General features: G+C 35.4%; 2 protein-coding genes across 6 annotated transcripts; both read right to left on the reverse strand.

Annotated features, from left to right (window-relative positions):
- Positions 1–2540: 2540 nt before the first annotated feature.
- slc26a1 (solute carrier family 26 member 1) lies at positions 2541–13509 on the reverse strand. 5 transcript variants are annotated; one of them, XM_053477910.1, is made up of 5 exons: positions 12807–13509; positions 11759–11889; positions 10991–11240; positions 5070–5709; positions 2541–4736 (listed from the first exon to the last, which is right to left on the reverse strand). In XM_053477910.1, the coding sequence occupies exons 4-5, from the start codon at positions 5658–5660 to the stop codon at positions 3225–3227; spliced, it is 2103 nt and encodes a 700-aa protein (XP_053333885.1). In that variant the 5' UTR covers positions 5661–5709; positions 10991–11240; positions 11759–11889; positions 12807–13509; the 3' UTR covers positions 2541–3224. The 5 variants fall into 5 exon arrangements, with proteins under 5 accessions (XP_053333885.1, XP_053333889.1, XP_053333887.1 ...); XM_053477914.1 differs by lacking the exon at positions 11759–11889; XM_053477912.1 differs by lacking the exon at positions 12807–13509 and having other exon boundaries at positions 11759–12062.
- Positions 13510–15480: 1971 nt separating this feature from the next.
- Positions 15481–18736, reverse strand: rbp4l (retinol binding protein 4, like). Its single transcript, XM_053477921.1, has 6 exons — positions 18622–18736; positions 18342–18456; positions 17977–18113; positions 17190–17302; positions 16278–16490; positions 15481–16109 (listed from the first exon to the last, which is right to left on the reverse strand). Exons 2-6 carry the CDS (start codon positions 18453–18455, stop codon positions 16099–16101), a joined length of 588 nt encoding a protein of 195 aa, XP_053333896.1. The 5' UTR covers position 18456; positions 18622–18736; the 3' UTR covers positions 15481–16098.
- Positions 18737–26027: the final 7291 nt, after the last annotated feature.

Consider the following 26027-nt stretch of genomic DNA (forward strand, 5'->3'; position numbering starts at 1 on the left):
ACAGTATGGCGTTAATGTGTAGTGTATAACTTTCTCTGAATGTGAGTAGTTAAATGTAGTTTAGTATTCTGTGTGAGAAATACAATTTGGTAACTTATTACATAGTATACGTAACCTTTTTGTAACACTGAAAGCTGTGTGATAAAAGTTTAAAAGAATGCAAAAGAGATAAAAGGGTACCCCCTAGCGACCAAATGCGGTAAGACAGCGACTGTTGTGTGACGTAAACAAACCATTTACAGTACTTGAGTAAACCTGCTTCATAAGTAATACATAAAATTTTGACATTGCAGTGGCGCAGAAGCATCTCTTTTGTGTATGAGTATAATTTTCCTGTGTATTAGAGTATGTTCTAGAAAGGGCAAAGCATATTTCCTGTGCAAGAGTATTCTTTTTTTACCTTTGTGTTTATGCTTCTATGCCACTGTATGATGGACAGGAGGGACATATACATCGCCATATATCCTTTAACAATACCTATAAGGCCTGCAAAACCACATGGGAAGGCTAAATTGGAAGAATGCAGATCTCTGTCCATGGTGAAGAGGAACCTTTTCACAACACTCTTGACATGGTAGGCAAACACGTCATTTTACAGTATTGTCAGTCTACAGTAAAGAAATTGCTTTATGTTACGTGCTTTATGCTTTATGTGAAATAAATAAAGATGCTCCCCAATAAGATGCAAAACATGAGTAATGCTCAAGTACAGAAAAAACAGACTTTACAGAAATTAGACTTTGCCAGATTCTTTGGACTGATGAAACCAAGATTAACTTGTACCAGAACAACAGGAAGAGAAAAGTATGAACAAAGAAAAGAACAGCTCAAGATTCAAAGCATACCACATCATCTGTCAAACATCGTGGAGGCAGTGTTATGGCTTAGTATGGTTACTGGCACTCGATTTTGATTGATCAGTACGTGTTGGTTAATTTTCTTCATGGAAGCACAAACAATAATGCACAAATAATAAATGACAAGTCCTAATTATTGCTTTTGTAGTAGAATGAATAAATGAATGAATGCCTTAATTGTCATTGCACGGTTGTACAGTGCAAATCCTCTCAAGAAAAAAGTAAATAAAAGAAATAAGACATACATGGATATGGAATAAAAAGATAGAAAGACAAGAACTTTCATATATACGTAAATAAACATTTAGTAACAAAATAAAATAAAAATATTGCTCATCCCACAGATCCAACAGGATAATATTAACACTTTCCATGATCCTGCAAAATTCTACTGAGGATTCAGTTCTTTTGGCACTTAAATAGAAATTCTAGAGGTGTGGGACCTAATAGTCTTATAGCATTTGTCCATAGGCAAAGGAGTAAAAAGATGGTTACCTGGGTACTTGGGAGTCCTGCATTATGTTTATGGCTTGCTATAATCATCCGTTTTTGTGTATGTCTGAGAGAGGGTACATGTGTATTTAAGATGTCCTGTGCTTCTTTAATAACTCTCTGTAGTGCTATTTTTTTTATCAGCCATATCCTTTGATCAGAACTTTTATAAAAGGACAGCAGCGAAGCTTCTGCGACAGATTCACTCTCCTCAGTGACCTTGAATATACAGTAGAGCCATTACTGTGGCTTTTTCATGAGAAAGGGGGTGTTAAAAGTCCATGTATAGAAAAATCCTGAGAGATGTATGTGCCCAGAAATTTGACATTACTGACTTGCTCCACCATTGTCTCCTTTGCTGTATGGATGAGAAAGTTCCTCTGTCTCCCTTTTGAAGTCAATTAGCAGTTCTTTTGTCTTAGAGGAATTAAGTACCAAGGTGTTATCCAAACACCATGCAGTCCTTTTTTGCACTTCATCTTTGTAAGAAGACCCATCATTATTCTGTATGAGTCCTATTACAGTTCTGTCATCTGCATAATTAATAATAGTCTTTGTGTTATAAGTTGATGTGCATATGGGTGTATGGAGTGTAGAGCAGAGAACACAACCCAGAGCAGAGTGTACACAACCCTGTGGGACTCCAGTGCAGAGCACCAGGATCAAGGTATAAGTTCATTCACATGGAATTGTATTTCAAAAGCTCCACTTAATTAAAGATTTAACATAATGGGTGAAGTGCTGTTATTTAAAAATGATGCAGAGTTTTTCCTGCATCTTTATCAACATCTTTTAACTAACGTGTCAGTTTACGTAATATTACAAGCAGTTTTTTAAAATTATTATTATTTATCTTGCTTGTGTCATAAAACTCTAGACATATACTGTACATATCAACTTTACACTGATAAAAACATGTAATTTTTTTGTTCCTCATGCAGTGTTTAGCAGATCAAATGGCGGGTTTTATCATTTTCATAGCAATGATGATTTTTATTAGGCCAGGATGCTATTCTGACACCCAACACTCCTACTTTCTCATCTGGCCTTTAGAACTGGCAACAACAGAGTGATTTTATATGGCAATAGGATTAAAGGCCTTGTCCAAGGACCCAACAGTGTCAACATGGCAGTGATTATATTGGGTTCAAAATAATAATTACATATGAAATACAAGCAAAACCAAAAAGATAAGAAAAATCAATCAAATTTATTAATACAAAATTCACATTAGTTGCATTCTTAAGAGTTAGTTAATGCTGGATTCACATTGTATGAAAAAACATTTAATTCCCAACTGTGACACTACATGACAACCTTTGAGTAACAATTTAAAGCTTTGGAAGCTTTGATAGCCCTGATTTTTCTGTTTGCTGCAATGGCCGACATAAACATGTCACACATCCAAAATAAGACATTTTAGTCATTATTTAATCTCATTATGAATTACAATTAGCAAACTGCACCCTATTTTGGTCTATTAAATGAAACACAATATGCACTTATTACACATTAACACAAATGTATGCTAATGCTATCAAATGTATATAAAAAAATCAGTTAAATAACGGCAATACATAAATGATTTCAAGTGGGACCAATGGTAACTTTTTCTATTCTTCCACATTATATGAATGTGGTATAAGTACATACAGTAACAATAGCACTGTCTTACAATAAAAGAAAATGCAAAATCTGATGAATTTGTGTACAGTGTGAATTTCTGTATAAGGTTAAAAATTACATAGTTAATGCTGCAATCTTCTGCAACTAATCATGTATGATGTAAAAAAAGAATTTAATTTTTATTTTTTAAAATAATAGTATTGAGTATCTTATTAATATTAAGCGGCACTGAATCAGATTTTACTCCCCTCACACTGATGTAGTGTCATCTGCTTGTGCAGCAAAGTTTGTGGCAAAAGAAACTGCACTATGAAGGTTGTGGAATGACCGTGTATTAATGTCTTTATCATCAGATCCGAAGAAAGAACCTCTTCTTAAAATATCTAAAACTGTTGTGTTGCAACATGCCAGGATGACATTTACACCAACCTCTTTATATTCTTTTATTGTGTCTTTCAAAGTGGTAATACCTGTAGTATCAATAAAAGGGACAGAAGAACAGTCAAGGATTATGGTGTGGAAATCTACTTCACTTGCTACTAAACTTAAACTAACATCACCATTTTCATTGTCTGTCTGCTTTGCAGTCCTGGCTTTTGCTTTTTTCTCTAGTTTTCTCCTTCTGTTTTTTTCAAGAAATGGCTCAAGTTCAACTGCTTTGAATAAAGACTTCAAAAAGAAGTCCCTGTTTGCATAATAAAGTGGAGCCTGAAAGCGAAAAATCTTTACTTTTGGAATAATCACAAGGTGGTCATAGTCATCCATATCCTCATAGTGATTAGTATCCTCGATCTGGCCCAGTAGCGAAGCCTTGGGACGTTGGGTTTGCACTAAGACACAGATCATAGAGAAGACTACTCCAATCACAAGTCCAATCTCTACACTGATCAAAGCACTTGAACACATGGTCACCATCCAGACGATCGCATCAATCCTGCTGAGGCGCCAAAGTCTAGGAAGGTCTCTGAATTTCCGCAGGGCTCCTTTCAGACTGACAATAATGATGCAGGCAAGGACACATTTCTGCAGGGAGTAAAAGAATGGTGCTAAAAACAAAAGGACCAAAAGCACAACGAAAGCGCTCACCACGCTTGAAACTTGTGTTCGACAACCTGTTGAGTCTTTCACCATAGTCTTGGCAAGTGCAGCACTTGTGGTGAAACTGTGGAAAAATGATGGGATGATGTTACAAAAGCCAATTGCTAACATCTCCTGGTTTGGCCTGACCGTGTAGCCATGCTTTTTAGCAAACATCTCTGACAAGGAGACAGTGAAGGCAAAACTGATTATAGCCAATGGAATGGCATCAGCTGCTACTCTTGGGACTAGTTCGAAATCTGGAACCTTTGGGGGAATGAAACCAGTTGGAATGGCACCTGAGATGCTTGAGTTGTACAGACTGTTTAAATCAGCATAGTGGGAAACCACTGTCGCTAAGGCCACTACTACCAGCTCAGTAGGCAGAGGTATCTTTAGACTGTCCTTGTACCGATCCTGGAGTTCTTTCCCAGCTAGTAGGACAGTGATACAAATTGCACTTGTAATCATATCGCAGAAGTTGGTCCTATGTATGTTCTTGAAAATATTAATCCATGTCACGACGACAGTTCCATAACCCTGATGACGAGGGATTTTCAGTCCCACCAGATACTTTGCTTGGACTGTCAGGATGGTGCACGAGGCACCAGTGGCAAAGCCATCCAGCATAGGTGCGGAAAGGTAAACTGAAACAAACCCAAGCCTAAACACAGCCATCAGGACCTGAAAGAAAAGAAAAAAGAATATATATTCTGTATATAAGAATAGCCTATAAAAATCATGACTATGTTTAATATTGAAAGTAAAAGCATTTCCACACATACAATGGATTGGCACTAAACAGCTGTAAATTAATTTAATAAAATTAAAATTTATTTATATAGCGCTTTTAACAATTGTTATTGTTGCTACTTATCAGTGAGGCTAAAAAGGGCTTCAATTTGTTACTGAGCATAAAGAATGAATATATACTTTTTATATAAAACTCATAATGATTTTCCCAATATATATAAACTGATCACGAGTTTCCCAATAATAAATAATATGAAGGAATACCTGGTAAACTCCAGCAAGGAATGTTAAAGCTGTTGCAATGCTAATAGCATAGCATTCCTTTCCACACTCCATGCTGAAGGCCCCAATGGTGAAGTTAACTGCAGTATCTTGGTTATCTTCAGTGCCATTCCATCCAGTCTGCATGGAGCTTTGCTTACTGTCCTCACTCAAATCAAACCCTGCTAAATAGACCTCTCTGTCTACAACCTGTCCTACCATTAAACTCATGAGGCTGAAGATACCCACAGATACGTGCCTGGATGTGCCCAAAAAAAAGTAGATGATATTGGCATAAAAGGATGTGTACAAACCATAAATTGGCTCCAATCCTGCAAGGAGACAGTAAGCAATTGCTTGAGGCACTAAAATAACCCCAACTATAAGACCAGACATTACGTCACCCCACACATATTCCTTGAACTTGTATTTTGGCAGCCATAGCACAAAAGGAAAGAAGTCCGTTAATGTCCTTTTTACTTTGGGAAGCGAACAAGACAGTTGATGGTGCAGTTTGGTCCTAATGATCTCTACTGGTCCCTTCTTCTGCTGAACCTTGCGTTTCAGAGGGTATTGAGGATTTGCATTCTCCATGTCTTTTAATGCTGTCCCCGTGTGCCAACGAGGTTCTTTATCCTATCTCCTGAAAAAATAAAGAGTTCATTTAATTAAAATTAGAGTGTGAATGCTGATAAAATCTCTAAATAAGTCTCAAAATTCACTGTAGATGGTCTCCCGTAGAAAACTGCTGGAGAGCTTTAGACTAACAAAAATAGTCTTAAATATGAAAAGCCTAAATATGTGGTGTTAGATGCCTTATTGAGGCCCATTTCGATAGCAGTTCTCAAAATAGAAAAAGTTTTAAAAATTTTATTACAATGTGTAAAAAAAAAAAATGCAATGTGACCAAAAAATGGCAACTAGAAAAAAATAAGCATTTCTGATTGAAACAAACCTGTGACATAGTAAAATTTTCATTCACAGAAAATTTTTACACTAATATGCAGTATAAATATAAGAGCTGTTAGGCCCCCCAAATGTCAGTTTTAATTATAAGGTTAAATATTATTGTGTATGATAATAAAACAAAATGGCATTTGTCTGCCTTGATTTCAAGTCAGACATTGATTGTAATTACTGATGGCAATTTCCTGTAAACCTACTTTCACCATGAAACATGGGAAAACATTAACTTATACAAGCTAACAAACTGTTCATTCCCAATCTTTTAAACAGTAGCTGTCTAGATAATACAAACTAGCTGAATATCAATCAGTTATTACAGTGCAAACTGTAGTGATAAATTCTCCCTGGTACATCCACCAAATTATAGATCTTTTAGGAATTTATATATATTCCCGTGATGTAATGATAAAAAAAACTTATTAAATAGAAAAAATAAAGGATAAAAGTAGATTTTTTGGAGAAAGTGAAAATCAAAAGTGTCAGGTCATAAAGTTAGTAAGAAAAACTAGTGAAGTACAAGTACTGTCGTGTTCTGTTGGATTCTCTTTATCTGACCCACAGTATGTCCCTGGGGCAAGCAGTAAGTTTTAAGAATGTCTTTTCTACATTTTTAAACATTAACATTTAAATTCTGTGTACAGTCAAACTATCCAGTGAAGATAGGTATGGTGGACTTTTTTATTTTTTACACATACTCACCATGATTGTGCAGTTGTCTGCTAACAGAAAAACTTTTTTCTCTTACTTATTTTTTTAAAAGTTTAGATACTCTACAACTAATTCCTAACTTAATTTCTTTAAGCAGTGAAGAACAGACCATGCTGTTTTATGACATGATAATACTGTAAATACTGTAGGTGCTGAAATGGTTTTATTTGCTGTACTGTAAAGAAAATTACACATACAAAACCCTATACAGCCAGTGTAATGTTATGATTTTAACATGTGCACTAAGCAGTGGGGTACAGTAAGAGTTTCCACTGTCAGATTTTTGTAACAGTAAAAAGTTTTCAGACATGGAAAAATCTTAAAAACAGAAGAAGATTTTTCTGCTTCTTTGTAACAGAATATAACTTCAAGAAAGAGAGACAAAGCTGGTGGCGAAACAACCATTTACAGTATAGCTGCTGTAATTTAAGTAATAACAGTAAAACATTGTACTTTTTATGAGGGCTGTACTGAAATGAACTCAAAAGTGATCAGAACTTTTTTTTATTAACTAACATAAGTCATTCAAATTGCTCATATTGTATAGAGTAAATTCGGTTCTTTTTCATTACAGAAAATAATTGTCTAGATAAGACGTGTTAGATTTCCAAGCAGATTCATCATTCTGTCACTGAGTCCACAGAAAGCTACAGAATGTTTATACAATATATATATACAAGAGCAATGTTCACAGATGGATTAAGAAATTTTAAGAAGGAGAAACCAGAATTGAAGTCAAACCACATTGTGGGTGAAACAAAAGTGTACAGAATACCAGTTAATAAAAATTATTATACACTTTTGCATAACTTTTGGTCCAACCCTCGTATTTGTTTATTGTTGTATAGTTGTCTGTAAAACAATTTATTGTCATAATCCAGTTATAAACATCATAGCAGCTATAAAATGTCATTCGCCCAGCCCCTTTTACAAGTTAATAACTTTAATTATGTGAAGTTTCTGCCATCAAGTCTCTGTGAATGAGCTGTTACTATAGGCATAGCAACATAGAGAACAAATAACAATATTCTAAACAATATTAGAAACAATATTAGACCAAATCAGAAAGCAGAAAACGACAGCACTGTGTTAACTTTAACTAGTGCAATGAATAGTGTTACTTAATTGAACATTTAGTAAAGCGATACTGGAAGCATCACTGAAAGCAGGTGTTACCTAAGCCCTAAAATCAAAAGGGTACAATATTAAAAAGCCTTTTCCCACCTATATCTTTTCTATTTGTTTTCCAATTTTTTCCACTTTCCATTTTTGTTGTAAGTTATCATAATCGAAGGTTCAAACTCATGCATTAGAATTATACTGTTGATGGTCTCCAGCTTTGGAATAGACTGCTCATAGCAAGCTACTGGAGAGCTTTAGACTATCATAGTCTTAAATATGAAAAGCTTAAATATGTGGTGTTAGATGCCTTATTGATGCCCATTTGAATAGCAGTTCTCAAAATAGAAAAAGTTGTTATTAAAAAAAAAGAAATTCATTGTTACCAAAACTAGGGCAACTAGAAAAACTAAGCATTTCTGATCAAAGCAAACCTGTGACAAAGTAAATAAAGTGGGCATGACAAAGTGACATACAGTAGGAAATAAAAAAACACTTACCACACTTATACAAAATTATAGCACCATCTCTTTCCTACTGTCCCTTTCTTATTAAAATGTCACAGCTGCCTTGTGGCTCAGAGAGTGTGAGGTTCAAGCATGTTGGCACAAAATAAAAGACAGAAAGACAATCACTCAGTAGATACTGTCTGGTTTTATAGGCTGAGCATACAGGGTGGAGCTGCAAGTGTTCTCAAGCCCTCCATTGAGCAATATCTGCAGCATGAGGGCAAAGTGTATGGAAAGTCCATTTTCTCCAATCTGTGCTCATGCTTGAGGTGTCTGGGTATATACATTAACTAACCTAAAAGAACTACTTCAGATTCTCAGTATTATTATCACCTGCGTAAACCTACTAAGATGAATCACATTATTTATACCTTTGTATGGTCTCTTACAGGACATTACTCACGTTTGTGCTCAGAATTTTGACATGACAAGTGATGTTTGAAAAAAATTATCTTTTTTCCAGGACTAACATTTATTATTATTTATTATTATAGTAGATTTAAAACATGCTTTACGTTGAAGCATGTTATGAAGCACATTATGCTATGTTATGTTAAAGTGTGGTGAAAAGTAATAAAAAGCTAGTAAAAAAGCAACTGTTTATAATTACTTCGATTGTGTTTTCCCAAGAACCCTAATATTGTACCACCTTGCCAAATTATTGTAATCAGGTTGTGGTGTCACAATACATCATCAAGCACAACACATTATTCAGACAATGTCAGAATGACCCTGTTACTGCAGCATAATTTTGCAAATCCAACCTCAAACTACAAAATATCAACCTTTATTTTTAGCATTTATGCCACTTAATGTAGCACAATGTCCGAACTAGTGTAAAGTGGTGCAGCCCTGTACATTTGTGACATGCTCCTGATAGTTTTTTTTAAGTTGGCTACTTTTTCTTTTCTTTTTTTTTTTTACATGAAATTTTAGACAAAGCAATATGTGTGCATCAGCAGAAGATGTGTTCACTGCACTCACTACCTTGCCCCAGGTTTGGGTCCCAAGCAAGAAACCAGCTTTTTTGCCAAAAGGAAATCTGCATTTGGTCTGCATCACATGTTTTTTTCCCACTTGTACAGTACTTCTTTCTCTTCGTCTTTTGGCTGCTTTCATTACGGGTCACCGCAGTTACATTTCAGGTTGGCATTGCGTTACCTATTGCGTTGGCTATTATGCATAATTGCTTGATTTGCTTTCCCTAATTATGTAGCAGGTGTTTTAAATCATAAGTAGAGCTGGCTGCAGATAGCAACAAAGCTGCATGTCACAGAGGCAGACAGAAAGAGAGAGAGAAAGAGAGACTTTTAATATGACTTTAAGGTTACTATAAGCTAATACAAGATCAGTCCTTTTGATACAGTACATAGGTAAAATTAAAGGTAAGTACTTTTTATGTTTGCTGAAGTAGACTTGTACATGGATAACTTTTACATTTATTTGAGTAATATTTAATGTAGGGTATCTACTTTTACTCTTTTCTTGCTAACTTAATGTTCTTGTAATCCTAAATAGAAGCCTGGAATCCTCAATAGAGTCTAATTATTAATATATTTTATTAAATATAATATAATACTTGAATGTTTTTAGCTTTCTGGAGCATTCTAACACAGGGTTTTCTACACTCTGCTTTATGACAACTGAGTAATCATTAGCAGTTCTAACTAATAAATGTGAACCTCTGCTACAGTAAAAAAATTATATCGAAATTTCCTGGTGCTACAACTGAAAACTCTTTATAGCAATATATGGCATATACAGTATAGCAATATATGTCGTATAAAACATTTTATGCGAATTACAAGTTACAGTGAATTTGATGCATCATGTACTAGCTAAAAAGGAATATTGGTGCTGACCCGGGCCCTAACACTAAAGATACACAACTTAAATTGATACTGTATTGAATTAAAGATCATGATGATCTGAGGGGATACACTGCATACACTAACATTTAGGCATTTGGCAGACGCTCATGTATCCCTACACTGTTTCACAAGGTTACTGACTGGATGTACCATCAGTTAAACACTGTTAGGAAGGATTTTGTTTTATATTTCTGCACAACTACATTAGATAGTTTTTCTGTCTCTATGTTGAGGCCTTCATGGATTTGTACTTCTGTTGGGAAAAGTATATTAAGAATAGGAGATCATTTGTGAGGGCAACTATATAAATAATATAAACTAAACGGCTCCAATTAGCTAAATGGCTTTATTACTGAGTTGTCTAACAAGCCAAATGATCAAATATCATAACTGCTGTATCTGGGAAATTACTGAGATTGCTCCAGATATGTGTTTGGTTATTAGTAGTAAATGTTTTTGTCCTGGATTTTAAGCTGGTTTTGTTCTTGAAGAAAGCCTATATTGTCTGAAAAATATTCCTGCATAATTACCGCCATTCACTATATTCAGTTTAAAGCTATAGGAAAAGAGTTAATATACAAAGGCATGTCAACAAACGAGGTTTAAAAGAATTTGTGAGAAAGCAGGTCCACGTTTTCATTCAAACATCACATCACTGATCAAACTGCATGCATGAAAGAAAGCTTTTAAATACATAGACACTCCTAATTTACAATGCTTGCTTTAAGCTGAGACAGAAAGAGCAACCTACCCACATCACAGCTGAGAGTAATAGCAGTGGAGAAATGATATGTGCCATGCATTTCTCTTAGCCATGACTTCCTGGTGTGAAGCAGCTCACTCTGTATGCCTTGAATGGGACAAGGCATGATGGGAAAAAATGTCGCGCCTTTCGGAGCGCTCTGTCTCAACAGCCAATCCAGGGCGACCACAGAGGGGAGGGTGAGATGTGGTCCCTCGGTCTCATCACCATGGAAACAGAGCCTCCTCTGTAGGAACATCTATGCAGAAGATACAAGCATTTAATGAAACACACATTTAAAGGTAAATAAACTATAAATGCACAGATGATTGCAAATAAAATGTCTAATCTGTGCTGTCAGATTAAAAGCATGTCCAATATACAATATACATTACTGCATATATGTCTTTATATGTCTTTCTTTAGACTCCGTTAGATTTCATACAGTGTGTATATTTTGCCCCGGCCAAAGAAAACGTTGATATTTTAGAAGGGTCGAATTATTGAGCTGCATCAAGAACATAAGTAAGAAATAAAAAATGAATGGAACTGGCTTAAACATTTGGTAAAGTTGCATGGTAAAAAAGTCAATAGTAAAAACCATATCTATGTTTAATAGTGAAAGTAAAAGCATTTCCATACACACACAATGTGATAAGAACTCGCAGGATCACTGTACAAGCCTCTGGAGGCAGTCTTATGATTTGGGGTTGCTTTAGTTGGTCAAGGCCAAACTTAGCACCATTATGTGGCAATACAATAAAGTCAGCTGATTACCTGAATGTACTGAATGAACATAAAACAATGTAGTTTTTATTCCCTGATGGCACGCCATATTTCAGGACTCAAAATGTTGCAGAGTGTTTCTGGGAGTTTGAGAAATCTTGAACTGGTCACCACATTGTGTGCTGTAATCAAAGATAAAGGTGACTAAATTACATTTTAGAGTAGAAGGACTGTGGCTGGTTCTGCATGATGTTCAGTAAAACTAAGCAGCTAATTTTCTTTAAAAAACAAACTGCACAAACTGTTTTTATTAATTAAAGTTTATATCTTTTTATAGTATTTGTATAGTAGTATAGTTAGTTAACTTAGCAATGTGTCCAAATTTTGTCCAATATTTTTTCTCTCTTTTTTTTAAATGATCAAATATAAAATAACTACATATTAATATTTGCAGATGAATTTTGCACATTCATTGTGACTTTGTTGAAGCATAGCTGCATCATGCAGCATGTCTGGTTACTTATTGTTTTAGTAGATGATGAATTTGTGTCCAAGTGCAAGGGTTATTAGATAAGGATTTGTAACACCAACAGTGGGAAAAAAAAATGCACCAGTGGATATTATTTACAGACTCAGTTGTTTTGGACTGCCTTTACTTATTACCACATGGGTGACTAATTATCTGATTGTATTACTTTGAGGATGTGTTTTTGCTTCTGTGGGCATATAAGCAACATATAAGTAAGTCAACATACAGTATACTAAACTAATTTAGCAATAATATAACTATATTTTAGTTAAAGCTAATATTTGACTACTTATAAATAGACAATAATATGACATTTATTATTCTTTTCTGTTACATGAAAATAACAGACCAAGCTTAATAAATGTACAGGTTAATAAGTGGACAAGCGCTTGCTACACACTACATCGTTTTCAAAGAATCAGGATGTTTTGGAGAGAAGTGCTTCTGCATGAAAGCAGCCTCATACCCAGAACTTACAAATTTCTTTGAAAACCTATGTGCACTTTTTTATGATAAGAACATTTTGGCCACAACTTTTAAAGCTATTTAAGCACAAAAACAAAACATCACCCAAAGAACACCATATCCATTGTAAAACATGGTGGTAGTAGCATTGTCCTATGGTGCTTCTTCACTTTAGCTGAGACTGTGGCTCTAGTCAAGATAGAGGAAATCATGAATAGCTCCAAATACAAACATCTAAATCTATATTGAGACAAAACCTGTTGGCTCCTGTTAGACAGATGAAGATTCACCTGCTAGGTCAATAACAACCCAAATTACAAATTTAACCACAAAGGAATGGCTTCAAAAAAGGAAGGTTGGTGGTTTGTAATGACTTTGTATTGTGAATTGACTTGTTAAGGACAGAAAAAGTAAAATAAAATTGCCAAGTCAAGGTGTGCATCAAAGTTGGTGGATACTTAAACGAAAGAGAGATGTATAAGTTTTGATTATTTTGCACGTACATTGTGGCATTGTTTCAGCATTGTTTATGCAATGTCATAGCACTTTATATCCAGAGTTTCATTAATTGTCTGGCTGAGATCTTGTATTCCTGCTGCAAGAGTCAAAGCAGCCCATAAAGTCTTCTCGAGCACATGCCAAAAACTTTCATTGGTGCTAGGTTTCTGTGGTGGCCAATACATGTTTTGAAAACTTCATGCTCCCAGAACCACTCCTTCACAATTTGACTACACTTCTTCGGCAAATTTACGGTTTGCAACCACTGTTTTAGGCTTTAACATGACTGCTCTGTACCTCAATACTTGCACACTACTACACATTACTCTTACACTCATTGCCACCATTCATAATCTCAATTGTGCATGCCCAATTACTGGGCATGCACACCCGTTACCAATCACACCTGCCACTATATACTGTAAGGGGCTCTTAAGCCCTGTTAAGTAATGCTTATTTAATAATTGTCTGTATTACTAAGTTAGTTAGCTGGTTTTGCAAGTTTGAATTTTATGCCGTGGCTTGTGGCTTGCTTTTCACCTGAATCGCTGCTTGTTTTTGACCCTGAATTGTTTCATGTTTCAGACAGTTTGCCATAATCCTTGATGGCATCTGACCACCATCTCTGCTGCCTGATAAAATATTAATACTTGGTTTGGTTAAAAATGTGCTTCTTTATACTAACAGAGTTCTCAAACGTACACAACATTTTGCATATGAACCAACTTTGGATCATTTTACTAAGGCTATAGTAGTACATTTTATTTGTATTTATATTACAAGAAGAGTATTATAGAGGTACAATTTGGATATGTTAAAAGCGGATAAGTGACAAATTTAAGCAATAATAATAATAATAATAATAATAATACATTTTTAAATACTGTATAAAGAGTTTAAACTAAATGAATGGATCTATTTTTATGTGCTGATTTTGAGTTGTTGTAGATTAACAGTGTTCAAAATGTAATGATTCACCTATTAAGGTACAAAGTACATGACCTTTTCTATAGGTTTCCTTTTGGGGCAGTGGTAGTTCAGCAGGTTAAGACTTATAGTTAATGGGCAGAATTTTGCCAGTTCAAGCCTCAACCCTGCTGCTGTGTGAGCCCTTGAATAAGGCCCTGTGCTCTAATTCCAATTTCATAAGCTGTAATATTTGGAAAAATCTTTTTACTGTGCTGCAAGGTGACATATATTTGACTTTTGTCTTATTAACTTCTCTTTAAATTAGTATTTAGTGCCTAGTCAATAGTGATGTAGTCTTGTTTGGGTGTGACACTGGACACTAAAAATAGTACCTACTGTAGTACCTAGTGAAACACATTATTAATTTGCACCCAAGGTTTACACAAATTACAGGTGGGAAGTAAGAAGTGACCATTATTGCGTCACAGCTCCAAAGCCTGAGCATTGGTTTTCATCTGCGTGAATATCCACATGCCCTCACCTTGTCCATGCGGGTTTTGTTTAGGTTCTTTAGTTTCTTCCCATTGGTGGATTCTTTTCTCTGCATACAAAACTCCATGTTTTTGTTTCTTTTCTTTTTTAAATATGCCTGGTGTCTAGCCTGCCTTAGACTTGCAAGGCTGGTATGGAGTTAGGGATGGGTAGGAGCAGCCGAAAAATCAACAACAAGGGTGGTGGGGGGTCATGGTTGGGGAGGAAAGGGGTTTGTAAGAGGTCTATAAATACAGTATAACGTGTGTACAAGTGTGCCTTGAAATGCAAACTACATTTTTGCTTTGGTATGATTCTGTTTGAAATCAATAAAATATTGTTGATTAAAAAAAGCTAAAAAAACAAACAAAATCAGTTTTAATATCATCAGTGATATTATTTTTTCAGGTTGAAGCCCAAGTACATACAGTATCTGCCTATCTTTTTGTATGGCAGAACTCTCTGCCTAACTTATGAAAATTAAGAAATAAACTTTTGTAAGGTTGAGTATCTTACACCTTTTACGCTAAATTGTACTTCTTTCATCATCAGCCAAATACACTTCCTGTTTGGTAATCGGAGAGGGAATCACAGATGAGAAATAAAAAAAAGTAGGGCGGATAAAGTTGAAGTTTTGTCTTAAAACTACTCCAGCATGTTAAAATTCACTTATACTAACTCAGTGCTGTTATTTTAGCGGTGAAAATATTAACTAATCCCAGTAAAAATATTCTGTTTAGCCTTTCTAATTAATAGCTATTTGTGCAGGTGTTTGTTTACATTGAGCAAGTAATGTATAAGTAGCTTATTTCAAAGAAAATTATTAAATCTGCCACATAACTGTTTATAACATCGCTTTTATTCAACATTTTGATTTCGCTTATGGTGCAGGTTAACCTTCAGGCAGATATCTAAATACTGCTAAAGTTTCAATAAATTCTGACCAGCCGTCGATTTTAAGACACGCCCACAGATTGACACATGCAATATGCTGTTTGTTCTGACACACAACTGCTCATAACTTCACTTCTACTTAACATTTTGATTTAATTTAACTTGCATGTTTAATTTCTGACAAATACAAAAGTACTGCCAAAGTTTCATTAAATTAAATCCAATTCAGTAATAAAGCCTCACTACTTGCAAATAATCCTAACTACAGTGTATATTAAGGAATAAAAAATAAATACCATACATTTTAAACTTTGATCAGTAGTACTATAGTATTCCTGTGAAAAGCGTTACTTTCTGGCAGAAAGTATTTTTATTAGCATTTGCAAAGGCCTGTCTCAATTCCCTATAACTTTAAACACAGAAAACAAAAAACATTTATTTTCCCAACAACAAACTTTCCCCTGAGACAGCAAACAGGCATTTCTCCCTGATGCGCTTTTGTCCTCTGTCCAAGTGCTGGATGTGTTTTCTCATGGCATCATGCTAAAGGAAGGTGTCACAGAGCTCAGCAGGCTCCTGTGGAACAAAGAAGGAAATTTGTGACCCTCAGAAAGTGTCCAGCAGGCATGCATTAATTTATGAAGACATCACTGTATATTATTGGCTGGGGCTAAAAGCACTCTTTAATAGATAGAAAAGCACTCTTTTTATAGGTGTGAGTTAGTGCATTCGTCGGAGCCTGACCTGATTGCAGCACGGGTTTGAACTGCCCCGCCATGCAGATTTCCTCCTGTTTTTGGCGCACAATGCGCTGAATGGCCGGGGGCAGGCCACGGGGGTTACGGGAAAACACCAGGGCATAGCCGTCATCACAGGTGCCATCATCTCTCAGTGTGCGGCATGCATAGGTGATAGCGTAGTTGTCATAATCCGTGTCGATGATCCAGTAGTTGTCCCCTGTGTTGATGAAACATACCTTTATGAATCTCTCAGATTCTTAACGTGAGGTCCATGAATATCTAGGTTGGAGGTTATAACATTTCACTTAACTTGATTATTTGCCGATTCTGATTGGTTGTGAGGTATTTATTTATTTTCTATAATAGCAGCTCTGACAGTGGTGTAGTGGCAAATCATTCTTTATTAATGCACTAATATGTAATAGTTTACCATTTCTATATAAACAGCAAAATCTATAGCATTGATTTGGTAAAGTTTTCTGTAAGGGGATGTTTATTTAACATTTTAAAAAAGAAGTTTTCTAGTTTCCAAAACATAAGTATTCAACTAATATCCATTTTGGATGATAACTCAGAAAATGATTAATGTGATTTCAACTAGGAACTAATGAAATAGGAACTTTTGATAGCGAAATCTGCTGTAGGATTTTGTTTTGTTTTTATTAACAAAGTAAGTTAAAAGATTAGAAACATTAAACACACTGTAAATAGAATCTTTACTGATGAACAGAAACAATGGCTCAAAAATCTAATTACTGTATATAATAATACATATAAACATGTATTTGACTATTTTATAATATTTGAAAAAAAGCTGTACTTTGGTAACACAGTTTATCTTAAGAATCTTGGGAAAACATCCAAAGGTTTCACTTTTTCAAAGTACGTTTTACATTTTACGTGAACTTTATCCCACCTCCACTAGACAGGTAGCTGGCCAGACCCTGGTAGTTCATGAACATCTTGCCAGGTGTGGATGGATCAGGCACCGTGTACTGGGCAGCCATGTCAGCACATACAACCCAGAATCTACACACACACACACACACACACACACAGAACAGTTTGGTAACATTTTAAGCAGTTAAGGCTGCATTAATAAAGTTCCAGTAACCAGTTCCAGATCCTGTATTATACATTTATAGCTTTGCTTAAAAATCTTGAAATTCACTCTCTGTGAGGCCAGACTTACATACTCCACTCTATACATACTTTTAGAATAAGTTTTACTCTAGGTACTGAACAATTCATAGTAGATGCCCAATTACTGTATGTGTGAACATGAATAACTAGTGGGTTAATAATGCAAAAATGTAGCTGTGAAGATAAATAAGTTTAAATCTCTCTTGAAAATTTACATTTTTGTTTTCCACTGTCCTTACGTTATTTTTTGTTTATGGTTTAGACCTGTCCTCATTTTAAGGGTCATCGGTCACTGTTATTTTATTAATTTATTTTAATATTTTATTGATAAATTTGCCAAACACAAATAGTGTATTAAAAATACACTATACCACAATATACATTACTAGATAGATACGATTCTAATATCTAATATAAAGTGCATATTAGTCCGATAATAATATGCAATGTCATATTTGTGCTACTTCAAATCTACTTATTCACATCACCAACTCAACTCAATCAATATGCACTTTTTCTGCACACGTCATGCGGTTGATTTTATTTTGTTTCCCACCCACCCAAACAAAGTGACGCGACCCTTGGAAGATGCGGTCATAGTGCCATCTTCTTCAACAGTATACTCTGCAGAAATGTTGTCCTGCAGGAAGAGTCCTTCTGGATCTTTCTTTTGCTGGGCATACCACTTTCCTGCATACTGACAAAACAAAAAATCATAATCAACAATATCAATCCTGCAGTCTCACCTCTCATTGTGCCATTTAGCTACAGTATGTAGATAATCTTGACACTTTGCCACAACTAAAAATTGAAGGAACCTCTGACTGTCACATAGTACTGACACTGACACATCCTTTCATAAATCAACAATACAATACCAGAAATCCAAAACAGTCTTTCCCCATACTCAGTTCTGTGGACTCACTTTTTTGGGGTCAAAGTCCTGCTTAACAGTTAAGCTGTCCACCACACACGAAGACCAGCAATGTTCAATGTAGGACAGGAAGACCACCATCATGGTGAACTTGGAATAATCCATCCTACACAACAATGAGACAGCAAATGCAATACTTATATCCTGCAACAACGATAATGTTTTTCTAAGGAGGAGGTCAATCTGTATTACATACATTTTGACAGTATAAACGTGACATACCTTTCAGGCCTCATTCTTTTCAAGTTAACGATAAAATCACAGTTCTTACCTGTTGTGTTAAAGCTGATCTGATATGGAGTTAATGGCAGTAGGATCTCTCTCCACTTCTCCCCCAAGTTTCAATACTGTATCTCTCTGAACCAGTAGCCTCTTTATATCAACTCAACAGAAGGGCTTATTGATGATTTTCACTTCTTATTACTAAATAAGGTGCTTAGTTTAATCTGGTTGTAGAAATCCTCTGCGTAATCTGGATTCTTGGTTGAACCCGCCCATCCTGTCTGTAAAAACAAGTCAGGATTTAGGTAACACTTTAAGCTGTACTGATGTAACAACAGCAACTACAAAATCTTTCCTTTTGAGAATTAAAAATAAGAGGACCTAAAAGAGAGTGTTGTCTTATATATTTTTATTTTGTATTTATTAGATATGGATATACACTCATCTAAAGGATTATTAGAAACACCTAATACGGTGTTTGACCCCCTTTCGCCTTCAGAACTGCCTTAATTCTATGTGGCATTGAACAAGATGCTGAAAGCATTCTTTAGAAATGTTGGCCCATATTAATCGGATAGCATCGTGCAGTTGATGGAGATTTGTGGGATGCACATCCAGGCCACAAGGCTCCCATTCCACCACATCCCAAAGATGTTCTATTGGGTTGAGATCTGGTGACTGTGGGGGCCATTTTAGTACAGTGAACTCATTGTCATGTTCAAGAAACCAATTTGAAATGATTTGAGCTTTGTGACATGGTGCATTATCCTGCTGGAAGTTGCCTTTAGAGGATGGGTACATGGTGGTCATAAAGGGATGGACATGGTCAGAAACAATGCTCAGGTAGCCTGTGGCATTTAAACGATGCCCAATTGGCACTACGCCAAATTCTGACTCTACCATTTAAATGTCTCAACAGAAATTGAGACACATCAGACCAGACAACATTTTTCCAGTCTTCAACTGTCCAATTTTGGTGAGCTCGTGCAAATTGTAGCCTCTTTTTCCTATTTGTAGTGAAGATGAGTGGTACCCGGTGAGGTCTTCTGCTGTTGTAGCCCATCCGCCTCAAGGTTATACATGTTGTGGCTTCACAAATGCTTTGCTGCATACCTCGGTTGTAACGAGTGGTTATTTCAGTCAAAGTTGCTCTTCTATCAGCTTGAATCAGTCGGCCCATTCTACTCTGACCTCTAGCATCAACAAGGCATTTTCGCCCACAGGACTGCCGCATACTGGATGTTTTTCCCTTTTCACACCATTCTTTGTAAACCCTAGAAATGGTTGTGCGTGAAAATCCCAGTAACTGAGCAGATTGTGAAATACTCAGACCGGCACGTCTGGCACCAACAACCACGCCACGCTCAAAATTGCTTATATCACCTTTCTTTCCCATTCTGACATTCAGTTTGGAGTTCAGGAGATTGTCTTGACCAGGACCACACCCCTAAATGCATTGAAGCAACTGCCATGTGATTGGTTGATTAGATAATTGCATTAAAGAGAAATTGAGTAGGTGTTCCTAATAATCCTTTAGGTGAATGTATGTGTGTAACAGACAAACTTAAGCAGTAATGTGGTTGATTTATAATCAGCATCTGATTAACTTTGGGTGTATATTGAAAACAGCATGTTTAGAGGAAACATGTTCCTGTAGAAATTCGAAATTCGAAAATGTCATTAAATACTGTATACTCCCAGCATTCCAGTGTTAAGTGCATACAATAACAATATCATATCTCTGCTTCTTTAAACCTAGTTATTCCAAGCAGCAACTCATAATAACTTATGAACTTTTTAAATTTGTTCCAAATACAGTTATGTGACCCAGATGACAATATGTTGCAATTATGGTGACATCTTCTTTGACTGTTTACTGCAGGAACATTCCTTCTTTACATCTATTAATTTTTTTATTAATATTTTAATATAACTTTAAAGATTTTCTTTTTTATTTAAATGCTTTATATGAATACTGTAAATGTAATGCTTTTTTTGTAATTAGACTCATTGTCAAGTGGCTTTTTTTTAAGGCTACAAGGCCGTTTAGTCCCAATCCCTTGAGTTTTTATATTATACTATTTTTATTATCATATTTACTATTATATTATCTTATAGTATATTACACTATTATATTTTTATAGTAATGTGTTGGTTCCTAACCTAATTTCAGTAATTTCAAATCTCCTTTATAGTTTCCAGTGCTTGATACAGGCCAAAAATTTGGTCAGTCTGAAATAGTGACTTTTTTGGCCAGGCAGTGTATATTCTCCATTTTAAGAATATCATTTACAAATGAACCTGCTGACAGGCATAAAAATAAAGGAGTGAAGTGATAATTACCATTACAAACTCTTGCTTGGGATATGTCTGATCAGCCTCCTTTAGGAAATTGATTAGCAAAAAGAAGACATTTACACACTAAAGACATACTGTACTTTGTGCCTGATGTGTGAATTTAGTTTTAAACTAGCATGTGCCACAAGCAATTACACATTAAGGGAAGGTCTTTTCTGTAGCTTTAGAATCTGTATATCAGTCAATGCTTTGTTTACTGTAAGTCTTGAAAGAAATTATGGGACTGAAAAGCCATAGTAATAAAACCATAAACTCACGACTTAGAGTGTCAGTCAGATCTACAAGGCTCCATCTACACAGAGATCAATTGTAATGCCTATTTTCAGACAAGCTTTTACAGGATTAGCACAGTTATTTTTAGAGCACTTTTCTTGTTATGTATGGCCTATACCATTTAAAAAAAATTACTTGTGCTCTGAAAATTGAACCTCATATGCACTGCAATACCAAGAAAGTTAAACATTCTTATATTTCAATGAATCTCACAACATTTATTCCTATCCAGGGTTGCATTAGTCTTTGCTTGAGATCTAGTATTGATGATGAATTAAACCATTCTGTAAACTCTTCTCCAGCACATCCCAGAGAGTTTCAATGGAATTCAATGGACAATTCAATTATTTCACAATTTGAGCCCAATGGATCTTGGCAGTGTCATCCAGGGATATATTTTTGCCATCAGGGAAGAAAAGCTCCATAGATGTAATAACCTGGTCATTCAGTACATTCAGAATGTACATTCAGTCGACTTTACTTTATTGCCACATAATGTTGCTGAGCCTAGGACTAACCGACTGAAGCAACCCCAGGTCACAACACTGCCTCCAGATGCTTGTACAATGGATACTATATGTTGTGGTATGTTATGTATACTATACTATATGTTGTGTGTGTACATTGCTTCATGTGCTTTCTTCCTTACCCTGATGTGTTCATAACTCTGAAATACGGTAAATCTGGACTCATCAGAGCACATGACATTTTTTTGAGTGATACAAAGTCTAATCTTTTTGCTCCCTAACAAATCCCAACAAAGCCCTATTTTACCAATTATCCATTAAACCAAGAGGTTTTAACATCGTCACACAATCGTTTGGTCCCAATCCTGTAAGCTCTTCTTACATTGTGCATGTGGAAATGGTCTTATTTATATTATTAAACATGACTGTGACTTCTACTGATTTCCTTACCTTGGTGCTTAAGTAACTGTTTTAGCACAACTGTTTTGGATAACACAAGCATACCTGGTTACTAGTAGGGTAGGTTGACGTGTAGGGTGATGCAACAGAACATGGCAGGAGACACTCAATTATAATTTACCCTATTGATAAAACAAGGAGCAGATAAAAGAATGCCATGGCAAAAACCAGGTGGGAAGCTATCAGTGTCCAACAATTTTGCTCCACCAACAGCATCAATTATGCTTTCCTGTCTCTATTTTAAAGAATCATAAAAAGGAGATGACTTTGCTTACAACGATCCACTGTCGCCCTCAGCTTGTTTACCAGGCACTATCTGACCATTTTGATTCACACACATACAAATGCCATACAACCTTAAATAATTATTTTGATTGTGTAAAGCTGCTTTGGGACAATGAAAACTGTTAAAAGCGCTATACAAATAAAATTGAATTGAATTGAATTGAATTCTTCATCTAACAGGAAGATGAACTCCTCACAATGCTCAAAAACTGGCCTGGCACTCCCAAGGGTTTGCAACTCATTCTAACTTAGCCTCTATTCATACTTTTAATATTGTTTTACTTCATTGCCTAGTTTGATGTCATTTCACACGTTCCTTTTGGTTGTTAATTGTCAATTAAAATGATATAGTTCCTTAAAGTAATAAGTGATTGATAATCAGATTAGGCTACTGTATGTTGAAAATACCATTCAATCATACAGTAAATAGCCAAGTTTGCTTATTAGCTTATATCAATGATGCTAAAAGACCTAAGAATTAAAAACAATTAAATATTTAATGGGGGACTCCTAAGTTTGGTGTACTGTATGCTCTTCCACTAATATATATAATTGAAATAAATAAGTCTTTTCAAGTCTCAGTAAATCTAAAATCAGCTCTAGTACAATGTTGAACTGATTGCTATTAACTTCTTTTGAGCTACATTAACCTTGTAGCTCTTGTGCAAAACTGAAAAAGCAAATGTCAGACACTAATTATGATTTTATTGAAATTAGATGACTTGTTTAACAGACTAAATATTGGTAATTTCATTAATTAATATTTTTTGTGTTTTTTTATTAATATTTTAACTAAGGGTTTCCCATAACTTGTGAGTCTCCAGTATGTGGGATTATATAATCTTAATCCCCTTTTACATCCTTCCTCTTAGTGTGCATCCAAAACAGTACTGTTCATTCTGTTTAGCCTCCTTCTCTGTGCTGGCTAATCCCCATAAACACTGGACCATGTGATTATGCCTGGACTTCAGACAGCCTGCTCCAGCTCACATGATTCAGAGCTGAGCGCTTTGGGGTAACTGCTGATCAAGCACATGGGAATACACGTTCCCATGGGCACGAACCGTCTTCTAGGACTCAGGCTATTACTACTGTATGTTTGCACCTCTGTGTCCATATGATAAAAGCTGTTTGCTCCAGAACCATAGTGGGTTGAAAGGGTTCTCTTTTGTGTGGAATTGTTCCAAGAAGGCACAGTGGGCCTCAATTATCAAGCTGCTAAAAACAAAAGTATTCACAAATCCTTCACAGTTAAACCAGAAAAAAAAAAACATTTGTGGGAAAAAACAGTTTATTGGGACACAAACTGAAGAGGACCTACGTTTTGGGAATAATAAAAATATTTTTTAAGAAAACTTATTAATGTGAAACTTGACTGATGGCTTCAAAACCTATGATTAGTGATGAGTTACTGTGATTATACTGTACATACAGTGGTATGAGTTTCTATTTTTTTGCATATTTGTCACACTAAAATGATTAAGATCATCAAACTAATTTAATAATCTACAAAGATAACCCAAGTAAATACAAAAGGCAAAATGCAGTTTTTATACAGTTAACATACACTCTATTAACATGTTGATTTACCACAGTATGCATAATGTTAGTGTTTGAAGTGTGTGTACTGTCCATCAAATCGCTGTAGACAGTATTCATATTATTCACACAGATTCCCGAGCTAAAGCTTGCTACTGACGGAGACGATTTATGACTGGAGACGATTTAGTTCTTGGTGAATCTTCACAGTTGAACACAAGGTGCGTTCCAAACGGCCCGAAGTACCCTGCAAAGCATACTACACAGGGTGTTTAGCCATGATTCCAAACCGCAGGGAGCAAAAATGTTCAAGGGAACTGCAAACGCTGTAGGAAACGAGTGAAGATCAGGTCTTTACTTTACCGGAAAAGGGGATGAAAAAATTCCCATCAGCCGTTTTGCTGGAGCGTAAAAAAAATTAAGCTTGAAAAGAGATTTATATATTTATTATTATTATTATTATTATTATTATTATTAGCATTATTATTATTATTATTAGCATTATTATTATTAGCATTATTATTATCAAGGACGACATTATATTAAAAGGACAGAAAAAAACATTTTAATTTAAACAGGAAATCCTTAATACTATATAGGCTATTAATCTGTAAAAATAAATCTCTGTATATCTTTAAACAATTATTATTAATCAATAATTTATTTACAATTTATACACGTTTCAGTTTTTGTTTCAATATATATTTAATACTTAATGTCCGTAGTGTGCAATTTTTACAGCAGCAGTGACAGGTTTTCGAGGTGCTTATGTTACCATGGTGGTAACCCTGGATAGGATCGTCTGCCAAAAGCCTAAATGTAAATTTTAAATGCCACACCATCTGATTAAAGTTCAGACTTTGACTAGGCCACTACAAAACCTTTTTTTTTTGTTGAGCAATTCAGAATGTGGACCTGCTCAAGTGTTTTAGATCATTGCCCTGTTGCGACACCCAAGTGTGCTTAAGCTTGAGGCCACAAACTGATGGCCAGACATTCTAACTTAGGATTTTCTGGAAGAGAACAGAATTCATGGATCCATCAATAATGGCAAGTTGTCCAGGTCCTGAAGCTGCAAAGCCCCAGACCACCACACTATCATCACCATTTGACTGTTGGTATGATGTCCTTTTTATAAACTGCTGTGCTACTTTTATGCAAGATGTAATGGGATCTCTTCTTTCTGTCTCGTTAGTACACCAGATGTTTGCCCAAAAGCCTTTGATGTTTTTTGGCAAATGTGAGACAAGTCTTTGTGTCCTTTTTGGTCAGCAGTGGCTTTGGACTTGAAACTGTCCCATTTTTGGGATGGTGTAGTTTTTGCCCACTGTTTTGCCCAATCATTAACACTGACCCTAACTGAGGCCTGCAGTTCCTTGGATGTTATTCTGTGTTCTTTTATGAGCTTCTGGATGAGTCGTTGTTGAGCTCTTGGAATAATTTTGGTAGGCTGGTACCACTGTTCCAAGGTACCACTAGGTACCACTGTTCCAAGTTTTCTCCATTTGTGGATAATGACGCTCTCCGTGATTTGCTGGAGTCCCAAACGTTTAGAAATTACTTTGTAATCCTTTTCAGACTGAAACTTTACGTCAATTACTTTGTTCTCTTTTGAATTTGCCTCGATAGCAGCATATATTGCTTTTTAGCTACTTCATTTAACCAGACAGGTTCTTTCAAAATGGTTTCTTGATTCAACAGGTCTGGCAATAATCAGGTCTGGGGGAAGGGGGAGGAGGATGAGGAGGTTTGGACAGATTTTTCCCCTTAATAAATAAAATCAGCATTTTAAAACTGCATTTTGTATTTACTAGGGTTATCTTTGAGTAATATTAACACCATTTTTGGTGATCCTAATCATTTAAGTGTGACAAATCTGCAAAAAAAAAAAAAAAAAATATATATATATATATATCTATATATCACAAACATACAAGAGGGTATGTAAAATAAAGAAACAGAAGATTAATTACAAGATGCAGGTGTGTAGCTAGCTAATTACATTAGAAGGTTCTGCTTATAGAGTTTATTTATTATTGTTTCATCATATTTTTATGCTTCAATGAGCCCTGCA

This window comes from Clarias gariepinus, chromosome 19 (genome assembly GCF_024256425.1).
Source record: "Clarias gariepinus isolate MV-2021 ecotype Netherlands chromosome 19, CGAR_prim_01v2, whole genome shotgun sequence".
Classification (NCBI taxonomy): domain Eukaryota; kingdom Metazoa; phylum Chordata; class Actinopteri; order Siluriformes; family Clariidae; genus Clarias; species Clarias gariepinus.

Coding starts and splice junctions, on each gene's coding strand:
- slc26a1 (XM_053477914.1), bottom strand. CDS start 5,660: ATGGAGAATGCAAATCCTCAATACCCTCTGAAACGCAAGGTTCAGCAG. Junction 4,737..5,069: donor TCCTTGCTGGAGTTTACCAG/GTATTCCTTCAT, acceptor CTTTTCTTTCAG/GTCCTGATGGCTGTGTTTAG.
- rbp4l (XM_053477921.1), bottom strand. CDS start 18,455: ATGGATTATTCCAAGTTCACCATGATGGTGGTCTTCCTGTCCTACATT. Junction 17,303..17,976: donor GGTCGCGTCACTTTGTTTGG/GTGGGTGGGAAA, acceptor GTGTGTGTGTAG/ATTCTGGGTTGTATGTGCTG. Junction 16,491..17,189: donor CAGCTACCTGTCTAGTGGAG/GTGGGATAAAGT, acceptor TCATCAACACAG/GGGACAACTACTGGATCATC.